At 39.1% G+C, this 23,661-nt stretch overlaps 1 protein-coding gene across 1 annotated transcript in view; it reads left to right on the top strand.

The window, feature by feature from the left end:
- LOC126412683 (N-alpha-acetyltransferase 15, NatA auxiliary subunit) overlaps nucleotides 1-23,661 on the top strand; it is a 282,849-nt gene that overhangs the window by 60,437 nt on the left and 198,751 nt on the right. Inside the window, exon 11 of the mRNA XM_050082390.1 lies at nucleotides 18,973-19,186. Coding sequence (XP_049938347.1) covers nucleotides 18,973-19,186 — 214 coding nt within the window. The remainder of the gene's footprint in view (nucleotides 1-18,972; nucleotides 19,187-23,661) is intronic.

The following is a 23,661-nucleotide window of genomic DNA, read 5'->3' as shown; positions in this document are numbered from 1 at the left end:
ATCGCCTTCGTTAAACTCATTAAAAACTAGAAATATAAAATAGTAAAATCATTACCTTTTCTAGATGGACGCAAGACCCACCAAGATCTGCATAACGCGTTCCCATTCACAGGAGCAAGTAACAGAGTAAGATGGGGGCTTAGGTAGTAAGCATAATGCGCCACAGCGTCGTGTGCCAGTACTGAAGTCTAATACAGAATGACCTCAAGAGGTGGCACTGCGATGCAACAGTGATAAAAATGATTGTAAACTGGATATAAATACCCACTAAAACTTTATGAATGTAATGCACATAAGACATTGGTAAGATGGAATTACTAGGGGCAACATCTGTGCATAACTTAGCCTAAAAATTTTGCCGAAGTAAAATATAAATGAAGGCGGTAAACTTAAAATGAGAAAACAAGGTGTATAATACAACACACAGATGCAGTACATAAACAGATTTGTTGTATCATATACCACTAGAACGAGAACATTAAAAACACAGGACTGTAATTTCAGATAAAGAGGCTGCCCATATAACACTCAATACTGCGTCATTCGGAGCTATAACTTCTAGCAAGAAAACTTTTTTTATAAAATACAAGTAAAATTATTAGGCTTAAAAAGTACACACCAGTGTGGAAGACGGACGTTATGCTGGTAAACTACCCCCCCCCCCCCCCCCTTGTACTTGAGCAGATAAAGGGAACTGAGCCATTTTTATATATCGACAAGTATGTGTGGATAAGGGTCTTTCATTCTTCGAAGAGAATAACATCCACCGGTTAGACCACGATCCATCGGAGACTTATGCGAGGGAACTTAAAGATTGCCTTGAAGGATGTTTATTTATCATTCCCCCTAAAAGTTTGTCAAGATTACATGTTAAGAATCCTAAAATTCCTGCATTGAAGGCCCAAATTAAGATTCATAAGCAAGGTTTCCCTATCTGCCCATTAATTAATGCAAGACGGAATATAGGTGAACCTGCACAAAGATTTCTCTTGCAGATTTTGAAAAGAGAATTTGTTTTTGAGCAGACTATGACGTTAACGAGTCGGAAAGAACTGGTTACGTTGTTACAGGACCAGGTCTTCCCGACAGGCTGTCGTCTGTTATCCCTTGACATAAAGAATTTGTACACAAATTTGCCGATATAAGAAACCATTATGATTATACAGGAGAATCTCTTTCATAATAAGCGATTGATAACAGATGAAATTATCGAGGTTATCTCTCTTCTTCGAATTCTTACGGCATATAATTATTTCACATTCAATGACAACATGTACAATCGGAGAGATGGCCTGGTTATGGGCAGCATTTTGTGTGGTTTTTTAAGTTGTCTTCGTTAACTACATTGAGCTCCAGGTGTTTAAACGCAATTCCTACTTTTGTCAAAAAAATTTACTTTATCGGCGTTATGTTGACGACATTGTGGTTGTTTTTAATGGCAATGAATCAGTAATTTTGGGTTTGGTCGATGAATTTAATGCCCTTCACCCAAAGATGATTTTCACGCATGAGGATATGAATACTGATGGAGTCCTCAGTTACCTAGATCTGTGGTTACAGATACGTGATAACAAAGTATCCATAGATATTTTTAGGATGTCACCACAGATGCTATTATTCATGCTTCTTCCTGTCATCCTCGCCAGCATAAGATTAGTTTTTTTAAAGCTACGATCACGTGTCCATGCGAATTGCCATTATCTGAAGACGCAGTTAATAGAGAACTTGACAAACTAAAGTATATCGCCCGTAATAAATGGCTACAGTGTTGCTCTCGTTGATAAGATATACCAGGACAAAACAACAGTGTCCCTTCGGAGTTCACCCAATGCACCTTCTGTCGCGCAGCACAATTACATTTCTTTGGCATTTATGGGCAGTTTTAGTTATGAACTGGCGAAACTTTTCTGGGGAGTGGGCTCTCGTATAGTATTTTCCGCGGCTACCAATCTTCAGTTTATGTGCATACATACTGAATCACCTAAAAAAAAAACCTTTTGGCATCGGGGGTATATCTGCTGGAGTGTCACAATTGTAATGCAGGATATGTTGGACAAACAGGCAGAACCTTCAAAATCAGATCGCAAGAACATCTTCTTAATAGATGGGGACAGGTAAAACAGAGCTCTGCCTTTGCCCAACACCTTAAAGCCAGTGGCCATAGTGCTCCGCAAGTACAAAATCTTAAGATTTTGCATTTTGCACAAAAGGGTATAGAGTTAAACATTTTGGAAGAAATTGAAATGTTTAGGCATATGGAAGACAAAGATTTGTCTCTCCTTAATGACCAAATATTTGGCACCAATCAGGCCTTTTTAGAAATTATGAAATTGATGTTATTAAAGTAATCCTGGAGCTCTCGTAATTCTGCCTAAATATGAGCCCTGTTCCTTTCTGGTCTTATGTCGTTTTCTTAGCCAAGCCATTAGGGTTTTTTTGACTCAAATAGGATATTTGTGAGTTTGTCGCTTTAAATGATGATGCATTTTACACATTTCATTGTAGATATAAAAAAAAAGAAGGGGAGGAGGGTAGTTTCCCCGCATAACGTCCGTATTCCACGTTGGTGTCTATTTTTTAAGCTTAATAATTTTACTTGTATTTTATAAAAAAAGTCTTCTTGCTAGAAATTCTAGCTCCGAGTGACGCTGCATTGAGTGTTATATGGGCAGCCTCTTTATCTGAAATTACAGTCTTGTGTTTTTAATGTTCTCGTTCTAGTGGTATGTGATACAAAAAATATGTTTATGTACTGCATCTGTGTGTTGTATTTTACACCTTGTTTTCTCATTTTAAATTTACTGCCTACATTTATATTTTACTTTGTCAAAATGTTTTGGATAAGTTATGCACAGGTGTTGCCTCTAATAATTCCATCTTATCAATGTCTTACGTGCAACCCCCCTCCCCTGGTCTCCCTCCAATGAACCATGGACCTTGCCATTGGTGGAGAGGCTTGCGTGCCTCAGGATACAGATGGCCGTACCGTAGGTGCAACCACAGCGGAGGGGTATCTGTTGAGAGGCCAGACAAACGTGTGGTTCCTGAAGAAGGGCAGCAGCCTTTTCAGTAGTTGCAGGGGCAACAGTCCGGATAATTGACTTATCTGGCCTTGTAACACTAACCAAAATGGCCTTGCTGGTCTGGTACTGCGATTGGCTGAAAGCAAGAGGAAACTACAGCTGTAATTTATAACGAGGGCATGCAGCTTCCTGTATGGTTAAATGATGATGGCATCCTCTTGGGTAAAATATTCCGGAGGTAAAATAGTCCCCCATTCGGATCTCCGCGCGGGGACTACTCAAGAGGACGTCGTTACCAGGAGAAAGAAAACTGGCGTTCTACAGATCGGAGCATGGAATGGCAGATCCCTTAATCGGACAGGTAGGTTAGAAAATTTAAAAAGGGAAATGGATAGGTTAAAGTTAGATATAGTGGGAATTAGTGAAGTTCGGTGGCAGGAGGAACAAGACTTTTGGTCGGGTGAATACAGGGTTATAAATACAAAATCAAATAGGGGTAATACAGGAGTAGGTTTAATAATGAATAAAAAATTGGAGTGCGGGTAAGCTACTACAAACAGCATAGTGAACACGTTATTGTGGCCAAGATAGACACGAAGCCCATGCCTACAACAGTAGTACAAGTTTATATGCCAACTAGCTCTGCAGATGATGAAGAAATTGATGAAATGTATGATGAGTTAAAAGAAATTATTCAGGTAGTGAAGGGAGACGAAAATTTAATAGTCATGGGTGACTGGAATTCGAGATTAGGAAAAGGGAGAGAAGGAAACATAGTAGGTGAATATGGATTAGGGGTAAGAAATGAAAGAGGAAGTCATGTGGTAGAATTTTGCACAGAGCATAACTTAATCATAGCTAACATTTGGTTCAAGAATCATAAAAGAAGGTTGTATACATAGAAGAATCCTGGAGATACTAGAAGGTATCGGATAGATTATATAATGGTAAGACACAGTTTTAGGAACCAGGTTTTAAATTGTAAGACATTTCCAGGGGCAGATATGGACTCTGACCACAATCTGTTGGTTCTGAACTGTAGATTAAAACTGAAGAAACTGCAAAAAGATGGTAATTTAAGGAGATGGGTCCTGGATAAACTGACTAAAACAGAGGTTGTAGAGAGTTTCAGGGAGAGCATAAGGGAACAATTGACAGGAATGGGGGAAAGAAGTACAGTAGAAGAAGAATGGGTAGCTCTGAGGGATGAAGTAGTGAAGGCAGTAGACGATCAAGTAGGTAAAAAGACGAGGGCTAGTAGAAATTGTTGGGTAACAGAAGAAATATTGAATTTAATTGATGAAAGGAGAAAATATAAAAATGCAGGAAATGAAGCACGCAAAAAGGAATACAAACATCTCAAAAATGAGATCGACAGGAAGTGCAAAATGGCTAAGCAGGATTGGCTAGAGGACAAATGTAACGATGTAGAGGCGTGTGTCACTAGGGGTAAGATAGATACTGCCTACAGGAAAATTAAAGAGACCTTTGGAGAAAAGAGACCCACTTGCATGAATATCAAGAGCTCAGATGGAAACCCAGTTCTAAGCAAAGAAGGGAAAGCAGAAAGGTGGAAGGAGTATATAGAGGGTCTATATACGGGCGATGTTCTTGAGGACAGTATTATGGAGAAGAGTTATACTGCGTGAAGAGTTTGACAGAGCACTGAAAGACCTGAGTTGAAACAAGGCCCCGGGAGTGGACAACATTCCATTAGAACTATTGACAGCCTTGGGAGAGCCAGTCCTGACAAAACTGTATCATCTGGTGATCAAAGGAAATACCCTCCAACTTCAAGAAGTATATAATAATTCCAATCCCAAAGAAAGCAGGTGTTGACAGATGTGAAAATTACCGAACTATCAGTTTAATAAGTCACAGCTGCAAAATACTAACGCGAATTCTTTACAGACGAATGGAAAAACTGGTAGAAGCCAACCTCGGGGAAGATCAGTTTGGATTCCATAGAAATGTTGGAACACATGAGGCAATACTGACCTTACGACTTATCATAGAAGAACGATTAAGGAAAGGCAAACCTACGTTTCTAACATTTGTAGACTTAGAGAAAACTTTTGACAATGTTGACTGGAATACTCTCTTTCAAATTCTAGAAGTGGCAGGGGTCAAATACAGTGAGCGAAAGGCTATTTACAATTTGTACAGAAACCAGATGGCAGTTTTAAGAGTCGAGGGGCATGAAAGGGAAGCAGTGGATGTAGCCTCTCCCCGATGTTATTCAATCTGTATATTGAGAAAGCAGTAAAGGAAACAAAAGAAAAATTTGTAGTAGGAATTAAAAGCCATGGAGAAGAAATAAAAACTTTGAGGTTCGCCGATTACGTTGTAATTCTGTCAGAGACAGCAAAGGACTTGGAAGAGCAGTTGAATGGAATGGACAGTGTCTTGAAAGGAGGATATAAGATGAACATCAACAAAAGCAAAACAAGGATAATGGAATGTAGTCAAATTAAGTCGGCTGAATCTGAGGGAATTAGATTAGGAAATGAGACACTTAAAGTACTGAAGGAGTTTTGCTATTTGGGAAACAAAATAACTGATGATGGTCGAAGTAGAGAGGATATAAAATGCAGATTGGCAATAGAAAGGAAAGCATTTCTGAAGAAGAAAAATTTGTTAACATTGAGTATAGATTCAAGTGTCAGGAAGTCGTTTCTCAAAGTATTTGTATGGAGTGTAGCCATGTATGGAAGTGAAACATGGACGATAAATAGTTTAGACAAGAAGAGAATAGAAGCTTTCGAAATGTGGTGCTACAGAAGAATGCTGAAGATTAGATGGGTAGATCACATAACTAATGAGGAGGTATTAAATAGAATTGGGGAGAAGAGGAGTTTGTGGCACAACTTGACAAGAAGAAGGGACCGGTTGGTAGGCATCAAGGGATCACAAATTTAGCATTGGAGGGCAGCGTGGAGGGTAAAAATCATAGCGGGAGACCAAGAAATGAATCCACTAAGCAGATTCAGAAGGATGTAGGCTGCAGTAAGTACTGGGAGATGAAGAAGCTTGCACATTATAGAGTAGCATGGAGAGCTGCATCAAACCAGTCCGAAGACCACAACAACAACAATGTGCATTACATTTATAAAGTTTTAGTGGGTATGTATATCCAGTTTACGATCTCTAATTTTTATCACTGCTGCATCACAGCACCACTTCTTGAGGTCATTCTGTATTAGGCTTCAGTACAGGCACACGAAGCTGTGGCGCGTTATGCTTACTACCTGAGCCCCCATCTTACTCTGTTACTGGCTCCTGTGAACGGGTACGCATTATGCAGATCTTGGCACCTCTCGCATCCATCTAGAAAAGTTAATGATTTTACTATTTTATATTTCTAGTTTTTACTGAGTTTAACGAAGGTGATGTTGGCATGTTATATTTGACGATGCGCTTTGGCTACACTGACTAAAGGATTATTCTAAGAAATACCAAATTAAGGTATTTGCTCTTTCAGTAGTTGACCTGTTTATACATGCTTATAGGTGATCCAAGCCTGCACAACGCTATCGCGATTCTTAAATAGATGTATTTGTTCTCTGTTTTCTATGTAGATAACCTGAAGATGCCTAAATAAGGTGAAATGCCTTGTTGATAATAAAAAACTAAAATTGCAACCAAGACTGTTTTTAACCAATACAAATATTGTCACACATGTTGTAGGACAGGGTCCGTGCCCACAGCTGCCGCGATGTGCTGGCCCATGATGGGAAATGTATCAACTGAGATCTGTGCTGCCTCATTGAAGTATTTCTTTGTTGTATGATGGATTGGGACCCATGGGTAGCTGAAGAAAGGTCTTCATTTGCATGTTTATCCATGATAAGCAAATTAATTTCATCATTGTATGTTCATAAGTAGAGTACCCAATGCTGCAGCTGGTGAGTTTTATCAGGAAGCCATGATGAGTGGCCAAACAGTGAAAAGAGCATCTTTTGGACCGTTATCAGAGAAAACTTCTCCCAATACAAAAAGAGGTGAAATTTCTTGAGTGAATATATATTGGCTAAGACCTCTTCAATTAGACAGTAATCCTTTGAAGTGCCATTAGTGTCTTTGAGACAGCAGGTATTGGTTGTGCAGTCCCAACAGAATACCAATGTGTCAGGATAGCTCCAATAGTGCAGTCCAAGACGTCAGCCATCACTATCAACAGTTTGCCAGATTGAAAGGGAGCTAAACACGTGGCTGAGCAAAGGCAAGTTTTCCAAGTTTGAAATGCAGTCTTGCAGTACTGTGTCCAAGCAAATGTGGTACCTTTTTGGTAGTGGATTCAATTAGTGAGTGATCTTTGAAGTGTTGGGATGAACATATTGTAGTATGAAACCTTCCCACGAAAAGATAACAGTTCTTTCACATTCTTCGTCTGAGGTAGTGCCGTGATCATTTCCATGTTAGTGGACGCCTGTTTGATGCCTTCATGTGAAATTGTGTGTCCCAAATATTCAGTTTATGCCTGAAAGACCTGAGATTTGTCAAGGTTGCACTTTAAACCTGCATCTTGGTGTGCATGGAACAACATATGCAAAATTCCAGACATGCGCCTCGGTGGAAGGTTCAGTTACGGTGATATCATCCAAATAATGTATATAGCATGGAATATTTTGCGTTCATTGCTCAAGAAATAGTTGAAAAAGTGTGGAAACACTGATGACACTAAATTCTAAGTGCTTGCATTTAAAGATGCCGATAGGTTTGTTGATTACCAGGAGCTGCTGCGACTCTTCATCAAGTGGAAGCTGCAGATAGGCATCAGCCAAGATAGTTTTCAAGAAATATCTCCCTCCAGTGAGTTTGACTATTAAATCATCTGGACGTGTATCGAATATGAATCAATGTGAGTTCGTGAATTTACTGATACTGTGTTATACACACTACTGGAATATGTCCTTACATTGCATTTGTGACAAGACAGCCAACAATGGGGGCAGTCTTCCCAAGAATATTTCTTAAAACAGACTGAGCAAGCGAATAACACCCTGATTGTTCTCCTGCTGTGCCGCATGCACAGGCTGGGGCCTGTTTGCAGGTGGGCTGCAGTGCAATCATCCCCATCATCCACGTCCACCAATGCACGATGCCTACTATCCGACATGCCAACAGCTGCAGTGGCCAACCAGGTTTCTAATTGTTTCCCTGTTGCTCGGGAAACTTTGAAAGTGTGCGTGAGAGCTAGAACTTGTTCAAGTGATGGGTCATCAGGTTTTAAAGCTTGCTGTCTGACCATTATGTCACCATATGATTCCTTATATTTGGAAGTGACAAAATGACACTTTCTACAAATCCCATGCAGTTCTGCGTCCACGCTCTTAATGTACGATCAGGATGTTTTTTACAATGATAAAATTCTACCCTAGATGCAGTCACATTTCCCACACTGATGGTGGTATGTGGTTAGTTAATTGCACATTTCCTCAAATGGCAAATGAGAGGTTTCAGTCACTGTGACCAGTGTACATAAAAGTCTACAAGTTTGCGGCTTGATCCAAGACAAGAATAGATGTGTTACATTGTTGGCGTTCCTTACCTGGAAAGCTTCACAGTCGAGACAGCCATTTTTTGTATGATTCCCAGTCAGTTGCTGATTCCTTGTATGGCAGTAACAGCAGCAGATGGGCCAGCTGTGGATGTTGCTGGCATTCCTCTTTTGTTGACAAAAACCATACCAACACAGCAGTGTTTCCTTGCAGAATTTGTTCCATCCGTGACTGGCTTTCCAGCTGGTGTTGAGCAGACTTTGAAGTACAGTTTCCACTGAAGGGACATTATTTATGATGCACTGTGAAAAGTCATGACACTGCTTCTGAACTGTGTAACTTTGGAGCACTGTTCGCTGATGGCACTGTTTATCACTTTTTATCTGCCCCTGTCAAATGTACTGTTCACCAGTTGGGTAGTAGCGATGACACAGTCAAACAGTCCATAATACAGTGACACTTATTTGTTGACACCGAGGGTAGAAGCACTGGCAAACATTGATCAAAAGACAATAATCCAAACAAAGTTCAGTAGTAGATCCAAGATAGTCGCAGTGCAGAGCACAAGAACATGATTGTTATGGTGCAGCTAGTGAAGTGAAGTTTGGAGCTTGGGTTACGGCCTAAGTAAGCCACTGTAGATTAAATGGGCATCAGTTTATGCACTGTGCGTATCTGTCTCACAGACTCACTACAGGGAAGCCAGTGCTTTTCCTAATGGCCAATTCTAGAACAGACACCATGTGCTAGCAGATGATGTAGTGTGGTGAGGTGGAAGGTAGAAAGAGTGTGATGCTGTTTGCATGGCCACATGTCAACCATGTGTACTGCAAACTGTAGCTGGACAAGCCGTGGTAGCCAATGGTGGAGGAGACACCACCAGAGATGGAGACGGGGACACAGTAACATACGGTAGTAGCGCAGACAGAAATTCCATTTATCCAATATTTTAGAAAAGCACAGCAGTATAAGTCCTGGTGTCATGGTGTAGGGAACTTCAGGTCACAGCTGGAAGTGATTGAGGAAATTCACAATGGTGTGTCACAGACATCCTGCATTCTCTTGTGTTACCTATCAGGCAACAGTATTGTGGTGCAATTTTCCAACAGGATAATTCTCATCCATAAATGCCACGTTTCTGTGTGAACTGTGTCTGTGATATTGAGCACTCCCACAGCCTCCGGCTCAGATGCCAGCTATTCCCCATTGGTAGCATCCAGGACATCAAGAAGCAGGTAGAATGGTTGTCAGTGCATGCATCCAGCCCAGTGAGGGTGCAACATTGTACTCAGTAGTGGGCTCATACTGCCAAGTTCATAATAAATTTGACTAGATTTCACCATAGCCAGTCCCAAGCCCAGTTGAGGAAGGAGGAGGGGGAGGAGTAACACCTCGTTAAAAAACCTTGGTTCACCTGACCCGGGAGATAGTACCTCGTGAGGCCCCTTTGCCAGGGATACGGTGAAGGCCTCAATGGCAGCGAAGGCGGAGAAGATGGGCTTCGGTACGGCGGAGCTGGCGGAAGAGGCACCTTTTCTCTTTGGGTATAAAAAGAGTACAAGTAGCAACTGAACCCCAGAGGGGCAGCTACAGACAGCGTCTGACTCGTGGTGAGCGGCTGACTTTAGGCTGGGCATCCTACTGCCTATGTGGAAAGTAACGGAAAACTACCACATTACATTCCCAAGGAGTACATGGTATGTCTCTCCATGTGAAAGATTCCGGAGATAAAACTTCCCCTCATTCGGATCTCCAGGAGGGGAACACATTGAGATTAGACATATTTGAAAGGAAGAAAGGGACAGTGAAAGGAGGAAAGATATGGATTGGAACATGGAATGTGATGACACTTCTGCAAGCAGGAAAGCTAGAGAATGCAAAACAGGAAATGAAAAGGAACAGATTAGATGCCCTCGGTTTGTGTGAAATGAGATGGGGAGAGAATGGGGAGATAGAAAGTGGAGATTATAAACTCTTTTACTCAGGGGAAATCAAGAGTGGTGAAAACGGAGTAGGAATATTAATAGGGCGAAAGTTGAAAAATAGGGTATTGAAGGTACAATATATTGATGGAAGACTGATGATGATACGACTGATGGGTAGTTCAAAAGATTTGTTATTAATACAGGTGTATATGCCAGCACAGAGATGAGGAAGTGGAAGAATATTATGAGAAAATAGAAGAACTCATCGAGAAAGAAAATAGAAATGCCTGCATCACCATCATGGGGGACTGCTATGCAGTGGTGGGTGAAGGAAGAGATGAAGATACAGTAGGAAAATTTGGATTAGGAATAAGAAATGAGAGAGGTGAATGACTAATTAGTTTCTGTAAAGAAAATTCATTAGCAGTGGGTAACACATTATTTGAACACCACAGAAGGAGGCGTTACACATGGATATCAAATTTGAATAGGGAAAGATATCAGATGGACTACATCCTGATACAAAAAGGTTTAGGAACTGTATGAAGAATGCTAAAGCTTATCCAGGAGGGGATATAAATTCAGACCACAACCTAGTGATGGGAGAAGTAAAAGTGAAGTTGAAAAAAGTCTGGAGAGTTAAAGCAAAGGAAAGACTAAACATAAGAAAGACTCAAAGAGGTAGGAAAGGCATCAGATTTGGAGAACAGATTTGTGGAAAAATGGCAAAGAGGTAGTGTTGATGAAAGTGTTAATGACAAGTGGATAAAAATGAGGGAACGACTCATGGAATCTGCCAAAGAAGTACTAGGAATTAGAGTATCCCAAAGCACCAGGAAAGAATGGATGACAGAAAACATGTTGAAAAAGACGGAAGAGCGCAGAAAGTGGAAAAGTGTAGAAACTGATGAAGGCAAAAAGAGGTACAGGAAACTGAATAATGAATTAAGAAGAAAAACTGAAGAAATAAGAGAAAAATGGATGAAACAGAAATGCGATGAAATAGAGAAAAGGGAGAGAGAGGGAAAGTATGAAATGATGTATAGACTGGCTAGTGAGATAGATTTTGAACGTAAAAGAAAGAGGAATAACATGGAAATAGAAAGAGCAGATGGTACTCTAGCAGAAGAACCACAGGAGGTTTTGAACAGGTGGCAAGAATGTATTGAATGTCTGTATAAGGGGGATGAAATGCAAAGCAAAATTAAGGTTGAAGAGGAGCAATATGTGCCGGAAGATGGAAAGGGATTTACCATCTTGGAAGCAGAAGTAGAAAAGGTGCTGAAGGAGATGATGAATAGGAAGGCAAGTGGAATAGATGATTTGCCAGCAGAACTGTTGAAGAGTCTGGGAAACAAGGCAAGAAAAGAAATACTCTACCTCTGTAACAAGATATATGACAAAGGGGAATGGCCTGAGGACCTCGCTGCAACAGTTATGATACCAATAGAGAAAAAGAGAAATACTAAAAAATGTGAAGAGCACCGGACCATCAGTCTAATTTCGCATGCAGCTAAAGTCTTGCTGAGAGTGGTGAATAGAAGGTTATATGGCAAGCTGGATAGAGGGATTGCAGAGGAGCAGTTCGGATTTAGAAGAGGAAAAGGAACAAGAGATGCTATTGGCCTGCTAAGAACTATAGGGGAAAGATATGTGGAAAAGAGTAGAGAAATCTTTGCTGTTTTTATAGATTTAGAAAGGACTTTTGACAGAGTTCAGTGGAACAAGCTGATGGATATCTTGAAGAGGAAAGGAGTAGATTGGAAAGAGAGACAACTGATACAGAATCTATATTTACACCAGAAAGTAAGGATAAGGATTGGAAATGAAATGTCAGAAGGAAGCAGCATTGGACGAGGTGTTAGACAAGGTTGTTGCCTTTCCCCACTGTTGTTTAACGTATACCTCGAAGAGATTATTGCGGAAAGCTTAGATGGGAAAAAAGGAATATGTATTGGTGGAAAAAGAATAGAATGTATAAGATTTGCTGATGACATGGTATTAGTGGCAGAAAGTGAGCGGACAGTGAATAAAATGCTCAAAGATCTGAATGAAGCTTGTGTGGAATATGGGATGCAAATAAACACAGTAAAAATGAAGAGTATGGTAATCAGTACAAGATGCAGACTGTCCCATATTAAAATAGGACAATCTACCATTAGCCAAGTAAGTGAATTTAAATATCTCGGAAGCACAATAACTGAAGACTTGAGATGTCACCAGGAGGTGAAAACTCGAATTGCCATAGCGAAGGAGGTATTCAACAGAAAGAGGAGACTCTTATGTGGCAAATTAGATAAAGGACTAAGGAAAAGGCTTGGCAAATGTTTTGTCTGGAGTGTGGCACTGTATGGGGCAGAAACATGGACACTGAGACAAGAGGATGAAAAAAGGTTAGAAGCATTTGAGATGTGGATGTGGAGGAGAATGGAGAGAATAAGCTAGATGGAAAGAGTGAGTAATGAAAGAGTATTGGATAGGGTTGGTGAGAGAAGATGTCTGCTGAAGGTTGTAAGAGAAAGGAAAAAGAACTGGTTGGGAGATTCATTGAGAAGGGAGTGCTTGCTAGTAGATGCTTTGGAAGAATTGGTTTGTGGGAGAAGACTGAGACGAAGAAGGAGAAACAAGATGATAGATGACATAAAGGGAAGAGGAAATTACGCAGACCTGAAGAGGATGGCAGAAGATCGGAAAGCCTGGAGAACTACCGTGTGAAAACCTGCCTTTAGGCAGAACACTGATGATGACGACGTAATCACTGAAATATCATCATATATTCTCTCAACCTTTGAAGTTTCATTGAGTTTCCTCTACCTCTTCTTGGTGCTTTAGTTGTCAGTGTATTTCAGTGTCATTAGGAAAATAAATGGAACTTCTACATGTTTGTTAATGGTGAGCTTAGATCCAAATTGTAAAGGTGTGTTCACAGTGGGCTGAGCTGGGCCAGGGTGGTCTGGTGTATCAAACCTGTAGTTACCCTCTGTGCCTTTCACGTAAGTGACTGAGCCAGCATGGAACATCGAATAAAGTGAGAGATTACTGAGCTGCACTTGGGCATCATACATAAACATTTCATATCTGATACCTATTTTTAAGAAACATTTCACTGCATATATTAATAAAACTCACTTCATTGTGTCCTTTTTGTCAAGAGCTCTTCAGTGACATTTAAAACTCTTAAAAGCAGAAGTAACAGTAATGAACCACACGGAATTAACAAAAAAAATTACTCTTGTGTGATTAAATTGGTTTGATGGAAGCACATGAAGATGGGTCTCGAACATCTTGGCATATTTCACTTACCATTTCAGTGTACTCCCTTCCTCCCCAAAGAGAAACATTGGTAAAGCATAAACACAAAAGCTTGCATAAAATGAATTTAGACAGTGAATTTGTTGTAAACTTATACATCCGAAACAGTAATTGTACAAGCATCTATAATGAGTCTAATTACTACACAGTTTTTCTTCTGTAGTTACACTCCTGTACAAATTCTTATTTGATCTTGAATTTTTTTAACTTCAGTATTCTACTGCACAAACTAAAAAGTATTGTACTCATTCTGTAATAACAAAATTTTCAGGGCAGGTTTCTTAGGTTTTTGTGTAAATAAAAACTCTTCTAAAAGTCAGCCCATATTTATGGGATATCATAGTCCTATTTCCTCTTGCTTAAAAAAAATGATAGTTGCTAAGTTATCAAAACAATAAAAATAATGAAGTGATTATTCTGTAAGTATAGAGTGGCCAAAACTGAATAGCTCTTGACTAGCACTAGCTTCGTACGAGAATTCACATTGCCCTGCAGCTAAAAAATACATCAAATTCATTTGCACTTGACATTGGTTTCACATTCATCATTTTTCTTAAATAAATTTCAATCCGAAGCCTGTTCTGTAGCTCATCTGTTAAAACCAAACTTGAGACACTACATTTTCTCTAAACTACAAAAACAAAAATTGAGTGTGATGCTTTTGTCACAGTCTTGTTTTACAACAGCAAATGATTGTTCAATTTAAATGTTTAGCATGGAGGAAAAAGTGTCAGTTATGTTTAACATTTTTGTTCATAGATGTACAACAGTCAGTAACAATATATTTGCATGTCTCATGTTTGTTGGGCACCGGCAGAACACCATTGATTAGCAGTTGCAGCCCCCTTTTTTTTTTTTTTTTTTTTTTTTTTTTTTTTTTTTTTTTTTTTTTTTTTTTTTTTTTTTTTTTGCAGTATAGGGGGCATTTTGCAGGCCACTCTCTTCACCCAAGTATCCTCCAACTTTTCATCTTCATTGTAACAGATGAAGAAAAATTATTCAGTGTGTAGGCATCTCCCATTTCAATAAAATATTTATTGTTAAATTGGAAGCCTGCAACCACTTCACATAAATATTAGAGAACAGGCACCATTTTGAAATATTACTAATGTTATCTGGGGTAAATTGATGTGGGAACATTTTTTTTTGCTGTGTTCCTTTGCTGCAGAATGTAATACTTATATGGATTCTTGGAATTTTTTAATTGTGCTGTAGTGGTTTGTTGAATGTGTGTATTGCACCTCTCTCTTGAAGCATCAGGTTTAGGTGTGTGTGTTTCAGTGTAACATGTTTAATAGCCAGAGAAAAGAGGGGGAGGGGGGAATATAAAAAGAATTACGGGTTTGTGTGTTCGGGAGGGGGGGGGGGGGGCCAGGCGCGTGTGTGTGTGTGTGTGTGTGTGTGTGTGTGTGTGTGTGTGTGTCCAGCAGTGATTAGTACTTTCGGAATTGAGAGTGATTTGTTTTTTCTGTGCACTTGCTTCTTGCATCAGTTGATCATAATGACTGGGTTGTACTTAAATAAAAAAAAAAAAGTTGCTGTGTTGTTGAAACAATACCACATAACTTGCTTTGTGTCAGTTTGCCATGTAAAACCAAAAGTGCAAGCAGCCACAGCCCATTGTTATGGGGGCTCTTACATGCTCATTATTTGTTGTGCAACAATTTTGACCACGAGATGGACAATTTGCAAAATATGTTAATGAAGGACGCAGAGCTTCAAAAATATTGATGATTGTTCATAATATTGTAGTATGAAAGCGGGGTGTTACACAATACATGGCAGTTCCTGTCAATTCTGACAGAAATTCAGTTCACTCCAAATGAATTTCTGCAAAGAGCTAAAAAAAGTAAAATGATGGGAACTCAGGAAGTGGGCTGGAAGATGTATAGTTGAAAGCACCTTGTACTCTTAGAAATGAAATTGCTGACTGGTCAGGAAACACCAGATACTTTGTCCACAATAGCAGAGGAAACTGAAGGACATGATGTCATGAGATTAAGAAGAAATATTTATTTCACCTGTAGTTTTTCTCAGACTTGACGAACAAGATTAGATTAGTTGTTCAGTGAGCACATATGTTTATTTTTCTTTCAACAGTTGCTACAGCATGAGCATAAGGTCATGTGAGCTTTCAATGAGTAATCAGTAAATAATTGTTTATCACAGTTGAACAGTTGTTCCAGTAAATAATATAACACATGTTCATGACAAATTACACAGTTCACTTGTTTAATGTGTAATTATACCCTGTTCATCTAAACCTGATGTAAACCGTGTATTCTTCCGCATTTGCTTGAATCTCATTGGATCCCCCCGCCCCGTGTGGAGTGGAAGCTGAGCCGTGTCCAGTACAGTCAAGCACAGTCATGAGGATATATTTTATGCTGTGTTACATGCACATAGCCTGAGCAATAATGAGATAACAGTTTTAGTGATGCATTTAACTTGGACAGCACGGGCCAGCCAGCTGGTCCAACTAAGCCTGCAATGATGTGAGAAGTTCCAGTTCACATGTAAAGAGAAACTAGCAGAGAAACAATATAGCTTCGAATATGATTTAATTTTTAAGGAGAATGAAATAATATTTGGCAAAATCCCAGAAATACTGCACGTGTTTTAGGTGACCAGACAAAAAGCATAAAATGCTCTCTTTCTCACCTAACGTAGTATTCTAATTACAAATGAGTGATGAAAATTCCTTACTTAAACACAGGGTAATTTTTCTGAGCGAGCTGTGTGTGATGCAGAAGCATGTTGCAGAGATTTCAATGTATTGTTGAATACTGAAGCCACTGAAGAAGGTATTATTTATAGTGAGCCATCTGGTAATCTCTTTGCTCCTTCCTTATCCGAATCTGAGAAATATTTTTCAGTTCTGGGGCTGTCATTTGCTATGTTGATAATGAGTCGATCACCAACAGGATCCATGAAGCCACCCAGGCCCCGCATTTTCTCCTCCTCTTTTATGATGTGGCATTCTATATCCCGCCAGCATTCAGCAATGACATGTGAAAAAGCTGCATGCATTAGTTCCAGTACGTCTGGCAGCTTAACAGTCTTGTTATTTCTCGTGACAAACCCGTTAACTTGGCTCTAGACCAGTTCTGCTGGGTTCATATTGTAATGGTACAGTGGCAAATGTAGAAATGCAGCATTTGCATGGTGTGCTCAGTGTTGTGAAAATGATTGCTTTTCATGTTTCTACAACACTTATCACTCTGGTTTGTGAGACACTACATCTGTGATATAAAACAATGGACATAGTCCAAATACAGAGTATTTGATTTTTCATTTTTGTCCCAAAAAGTTAAATTGTTATGTTTTCTTAATTCAAGGAACCTTAATTTACGATCTTCCATAAAATATCGAAAATTAAGAATTTATATTTGAAATGAAAACAGAAATTTCATGTGCAGTATTTAATTAGAAAGAGAGATGGGCATCATTCATAAAACAATGATAATAAATTTTTCAATAACGAGATGTAGGTATTTCAGATCAAACGAAAAAATAGAAGACCAATGCAAGACTTGAACCACCGATCCATGAACTGCTCAAAGTTATGAATGTACTACCCTACCAAATCAGCTATATAACCAATGGGTGTTTATATCTCAGCTGTGTGAAATACAGCCCCTCGGAAAACTTTGAAGCCAATTCTATTCTGTAAATTTATGAAAAATGTGAAACCTATTTCTCGGCACTTTTTAACAGTGTTCCACACATGTGTTTCCCATAGAGCAGGAAGCAGGCTCAGCCACTTTCATACTGCATATTATCGGCGCAATGATCGGAGCACAACAATACAGAGACTGTGACTGTACACAACTTCAGCAGTACAAACTACAAAGCTAAAGAGTGATTAAGAAAAACATTGATGGATGTTAATACGTTAGAATATGTTAAAGTTTCATTTAACGTAACTAAATAATAAGATATCTAATACACAAGTAGGACCTACTTCCAAGCGCTTAACACCACCAATGTGCATATGCTATGCCTTCTGACCAATCATCAAGTTTGTTTGTTTGTTTACATCAGGTTTATTCTTATGATGAACAGAGTAGAGTTGTAATGGTTTATGAATCATTGCTGCCATGAATGAGCCCGGGGCCCTCTGAAATATTCAGTGGAAACTTTCCAGATTTGTTTCACGTGTTCTGCATAATGTCTGCTTGTTTTTACAAGGCAAGCAACTCAATCACAGTACATGAGAGTTCCACATAATTGAGAACCAACATGTACGATATGAAGGCGTTGTTATAACTGATGCTATCTGGACATAATTATTTACAATTTTTGCTTAAGAGTTGACACAATGTTATTTATCAATAACATTGAGGATGTAAGGGGCACTTTATTGCATGTTAGATCTCTCTCTTTGTTGGAAAGCATGTCATTAGTCAAGGCTTCATTCAGTGGAAATGGGCAGTATTCACAAGACTATCTTATCACTGAGAAAGAAATTATTGCTGCATGTAAGGTAGTGTATGAAAATGGAGATTTGTTTTTGAGAGTGATGGACAGCTGCTAGCTGCTGCACCAAATATCGATCCTCTGCAGGTTTTCCTTCTTTTTGCAACAGTCTTGTGGCATTGCAGGCTCCTTAGAGACAACAACATCTCTCATGCAATTCCTCTCGGGGAGCTTTTGGCATTCCACTGAACTCGCATGGCAATCCATGGAGGGATGGACACCCTTTTTTTCCATGAAGCACAATTGAGAAGGTTTAGAGAACAGGCATTTGTGACAGATTGCAGAATTATTCTACATACATCCTCATGAATAGGGACTGCAAAGACAGTATAAACCAGGGCTCATAAGGAAATATATAGGCAATTGGTTTTCCCTTTCGTCATTTGTGAGTGGGTCAGGAGAGGGTGTGACGGGGGGGTGATGTTCGATGTATGTGTGTAGATGTAGGTATTGGATTCTTTTGCAGATATGCAAAATTTACTCTCATTTTATACCTTATTTGACTTACACGGTATTCTTTCAGCTTTGTTTCCATGGTAAAGAATTGGAAACTTTTCATTCCCATGGCAACAACAGGTGCGTCAAGCAAGTATGCCAGTTATCCGAAACCTGGTAAAAAAATTATTATGTAGTTTTGTTTCTTCAATAACAATATATTTTTCCTGCATATTAATTGTGCTTTATAAGAGTTGTACCTCAGTGATGACACTAATAGTTACCTCATTGCTTTAGCATTTTTCAGAAATTATAGAAGACCAGTTTGACTTCCACACATATTGCATGCGTAAGATGACACTTCGTTCGTATGTGGGGCTGCTGCGGTTAGAGGATGTCCTGCGATCACATCCATTCTACTTTAAGGCTGCTCGGTGTGCGATTGAAGTATACCTGCGTCTCCATGATAAACCACTTCAAGATGAAACTTCCGAACAGGAAATGAACACAGGTAGGAAATGTCATGCTTTTACTTTTGTGAAAGAGAATTTAAAAGCTTGCAAGGGGTATACATACAAATTTAAATCCAATTTTGAAAGTTGCAGGTACTATAAAGGGAGGTAAAGTGGTGAGAGTTGTACTTACAGGATATCTGTCGAGTATTGACAGGAAAGGAAGGGCAAACAAAAAGATAGTGACAGTCACATATTGAAATTGCAGAGATTAATGATTCAAGTGAATTACAGGTGTAGCCACCACTGCAGTTAGGATATACATGACTAGCAATCCTCCCAGCTTCACACACTTAGCATTAAGTATCTTCAGCTGTACGAGTTGTTTGGCATAGCAGCAATTTTGTTTATGTGCCACTGTGTAGAGTAATGAGTAAAATTCAGAGAAAAGCATTAGGTAACGGAATATTATCAATTTTCATAAAATGTGAATGACTTAAGCAATGCACGCTAGGAAAGTTCTCAGGTGGCACAAATGTTATCTGTTCCATATTTAATTGATGTTCAGAGTGACATCTTGTGGCAATGAAGGGAGTTGCGAGCCATCATCCAACCAAGTGTAGGGCCAGTTGTATACAAGCCATTTTCTGGCCACCTGGCTCCAAGGCCAGTCTGGCTAGAGCTTCATTTTGTGTGAACCATCCTTCATTTCCCTTCACACACCTTTAACATTAACTCTCTACCAAAAAAGTGAGTTCTTACCAGCTTAATATCTGATACGGCCTGCACCACAGGTCATTTAGGAAGTATGCAGTGACCTCCCAGTAGTGGAAGCTTAAGGCAGTCCGGTGCTGCAGTATGGCGACCTTGCCCCATCTACTGTGCGTAGAAACCTTCCTTGTGAATCAGTCATATCTGTTAGTAAAAGTATGAAAATCCCTGCAGTTGTTCATGAGATTACCTGGAGTGTACTGACAATTAATATAAGTATAGGTGCACAAAGAACAAGGAGAAAAATGAAGGGTAAAGAGAGTTACAATTGTCTGCAGTTCTGTTAGCTCTCCAGTACTACTCAGGCGGGCCACATCATTTGGCTATTGAATTAATTTGGTAATCTTCTGTCGGCAAAAAAAGTGAGATTTTGGGAAAAAATTTGCCTTTTTTCCTCATGTGAACAAGTTTCTCAGTGAATTACAGTTTTAAACATATGATATATTGTAACTAGTCCTTTTGCTGCAGCCAGGATTCTTTTACTGTATATAACAATACAAACATGAAGGGAGGGAAAAAGGAATGAGGGATTTTAGAGAGAAGAGCTACTACTGCTGCAGCTATTAATACAGTTATGTCTGCAGGAGGAGCATTATAGATATGTTTCTTTTTCATTTTGTGGCTGTTATTCATGTAGATCATTCGCACTCCAAATTGTGCATTCATTAGGAGGTACCAAGAACTATTTCCAGTTTATTCATGTGTATACCATCCAGACCAGGTATACTGATTATTGAGGCTTCCTTGTGATCAAAGCAAAGCTTTCTGTAATTTTTGGTTCATTCTTAGATTCAGTTCAGATCAGCTAGTTTTCATTCTATTGAAGTCAGGATTTTCATAGCCTTGGTGATAGGTAAATCTTCCAAGCTATTATAAACATTTTGTTGCACTTATCATAAAATATTGTATCTCTTTTAGAAAGATAATGTATTCTTTTTCCACATTGAACATTGCTAAATTTGTAAAGTTTACCTGCCAATTGATTTCGATAATACAGATATTTCATTCCTAGGTCTCCTAACGAGTTGGCAGTTAAAACTTTGTTGTAGTTCTTTTGATTCATTTGCTGTAGGTTAATATTTGCCTACTATTTCAAGAATGATAATTTAACTAAGCTAAATATCTACAGGGTGCTGCAGGAGGAGTGTTCAATATTCAGGGATATGACAGGAATGATCATTTGAAGCAAAATAGTATAGTAAACATGGGCTCTAAAATCCATACATTAAGAGCTGACAGCACTTCTTCGTCTTTGATATTTTGAAACAAATTTCTTCTACTGCAAGGTATTCGCTTTCCATATTGTGAGAAGTGGTAGTATGGACCAAAACAAGAAAAAAATTCCAGTTCTAAAGTGCATATCTTTAGAGGTTTCAGCTCTTGTTCATCTTCACTATAGAGAAACACATCTCTTCTACTGAAAAAGTGCTCATAGCCCATATGGTGTGAATTTTAGAGCCAATTATGTGGAATTGCTTCAAATGATCATTTGTGTCATCTGCCTCAATATTGACCATTCCCCCTAGAACATACTGTATATTAATGAGCAACTAGCACCAGGGCATGGTAACTGGGTTGCAGTTGCAGTTGCTTCCAGAGGCAACCAACATTTGGTTCTCAATATTTCACATAATTAATAATTGAATTTAAAAATTCAAAATGCTGTTATCATCTACTCTTGTACAATCTTGTTACAGTTTAACACAGTAAGACAAGTATTACAATTAGAAACTGTGTATATATCTTGAGGCAACATAACTTCTGACACAAAGATACCCAGACTACATTCATCCATTATTTGAGAATGAGAGCACTTGGTGCCCTTCAGCAAACTGTAAACACAATGTCAGATCTTTACCAAACTTTTTCTCACTGATAATCCCAGGAAATGATGAGAGAAAAAACTTTTATCATTTACTGCTTTTTTTGTTCGTGCAGTCAGACTTCAGCATCTAGCCTGGCATTCTGATTTATTACTTCTTCACTGCTATCTCTATTTGCAACACATTTTGTAGACAGAATCCACATATACCACAGAATGTACCTGTAAAATCATACACTGAAGAGCCAAAGAAACTGGTACACCCGCCTAATATCTAGGGCCCCCACGAGCACACACAAGTGCCGCAGCACAGCATGACGTGGACTTGACTAATGTCAAATAGTGCTGGAGGGAATTGAAACCATGAATCCTGCAGGGCTGTCCATAAATCCATAAGAGTATGAGGGGGTTGAGATCTCTTCTGAACAGCACGTTGCAAGGCATCCCAGATATGCTCAATAATGTTCATGTCAGCAGAAGTGTTTAAACTCAGAAGAGTGTTCCTGGAGCCACTTTGCAGCAATTCTGGACATGTGGGATGTCATATTGTCCTGCGGAAATTGCATAAGTCCATCGGAGTGCCCAAAAAACATAAATGGATGCAGGTGATCAGACAGGATGCTTACGTATGTGTCATGTGTCAGAGTCATATCTAGATGTATCAGGGGCCTCATATCACTCCAACTGCACACGCCCCACACCTTTACAGTCTCCACCAGCATCAACAGTCTCCTGTTGACTTGCAGGGTCCAAGGATCCATGAGGTTGTCTCCATACCCGTACACATCTATCCGCTCGATACAATTTGAAATGAGACTCATCCGACAAGTTGAACGATTCTCTTCAGTCATTGTTGGTCCTGTTGTTGCAGGATCTTTTTTCTGGCTGCAGCAATGTCGGAGATTGGATGTTTTACTGGATTCCTGATATTCACAGTACACTTGTGAAATGGTCATAAGGGAAAATCCCCACTTCATCAATACCTCGGAGATGTTGTGTCCCGTTGCTCATGTGCCGACTATAACACGACTTTCAAACTCACTCACCACAGTAGCAGCAGTAACCAATCTAGCAACTGCACCAGGCACTTGTCTCTTATAGGCATTGCCGACTGCAATGCTGTATTCTGCCTGTTTATATATCTCTTTATTTAAAGACACATGGCTATATCAGTTTCTTTGGAACTTCAGTGTATCATTGTACAACACCTGGCTTGAATGATAAGAAATCTAAACATTGAGATGCATGAAACACTAACAAATTATTGAGACTATAAATGTTTGACAATGACAGCATGTAGCGATTTCCAACAAATTTAAAACATAGTTTTCCTTGCTTACATACTTAGCATCAAGTATTTAACACAATAGTCGATCATTTATAAACTAATCAGAAGTCTGAAGCTGTTTTACACATGGGAGATTGATTCTTTACAGAATTGGGGATTTATTGGTTGCTGAGGACTGACAGTATAGTCTCTGAATACTTTCGTATTTCTGATTTAACAACTTTTCATTTATTCTAATATGAGCAATAATTTTTCTATCCTTCTCGTCAACCCTGTGTATTTATGTGGGTCACACTTCCTGAAAAAGTTGTTAATTATTTCCTGTTAATTTGAGCAGTGTTTCTTGTTGCTATTAACAGCGTTCTCTCCAAAGATTCCTCCACACACTGAGATAAGTTGAGCTTTTGCCAATTACGGTGATAAAGTCACCTATTAACTTTGTCATCATTTTTATTGCAAGAAGTTAATATCCCCTGCAACAGCTGGTAGAAAATTGGTGTTAGTATTTTTTTCACAGCAGTAGAACTTTTATGAAGCATAAACTCTAAAAACTGACAGGAAGTATCCATCATGTTTCAGCCAGATACTTATTACTTGGTCATTAAAGGAGCTACATTCTTTTATTTTTTGTGATATATTCAGGATGGATAAAT

The sequence above is a fragment of the Schistocerca serialis genome, chromosome 7 (genome assembly GCF_023864345.2).
Source record: "Schistocerca serialis cubense isolate TAMUIC-IGC-003099 chromosome 7, iqSchSeri2.2, whole genome shotgun sequence".
Lineage (NCBI taxonomy): Eukaryota > Metazoa > Arthropoda > Insecta > Orthoptera > Acrididae > Schistocerca > Schistocerca serialis.
The sequence above is the reverse complement of the archived record's forward strand: the minus strand, read 5'-3'. Positions and strand labels throughout refer to the sequence as shown.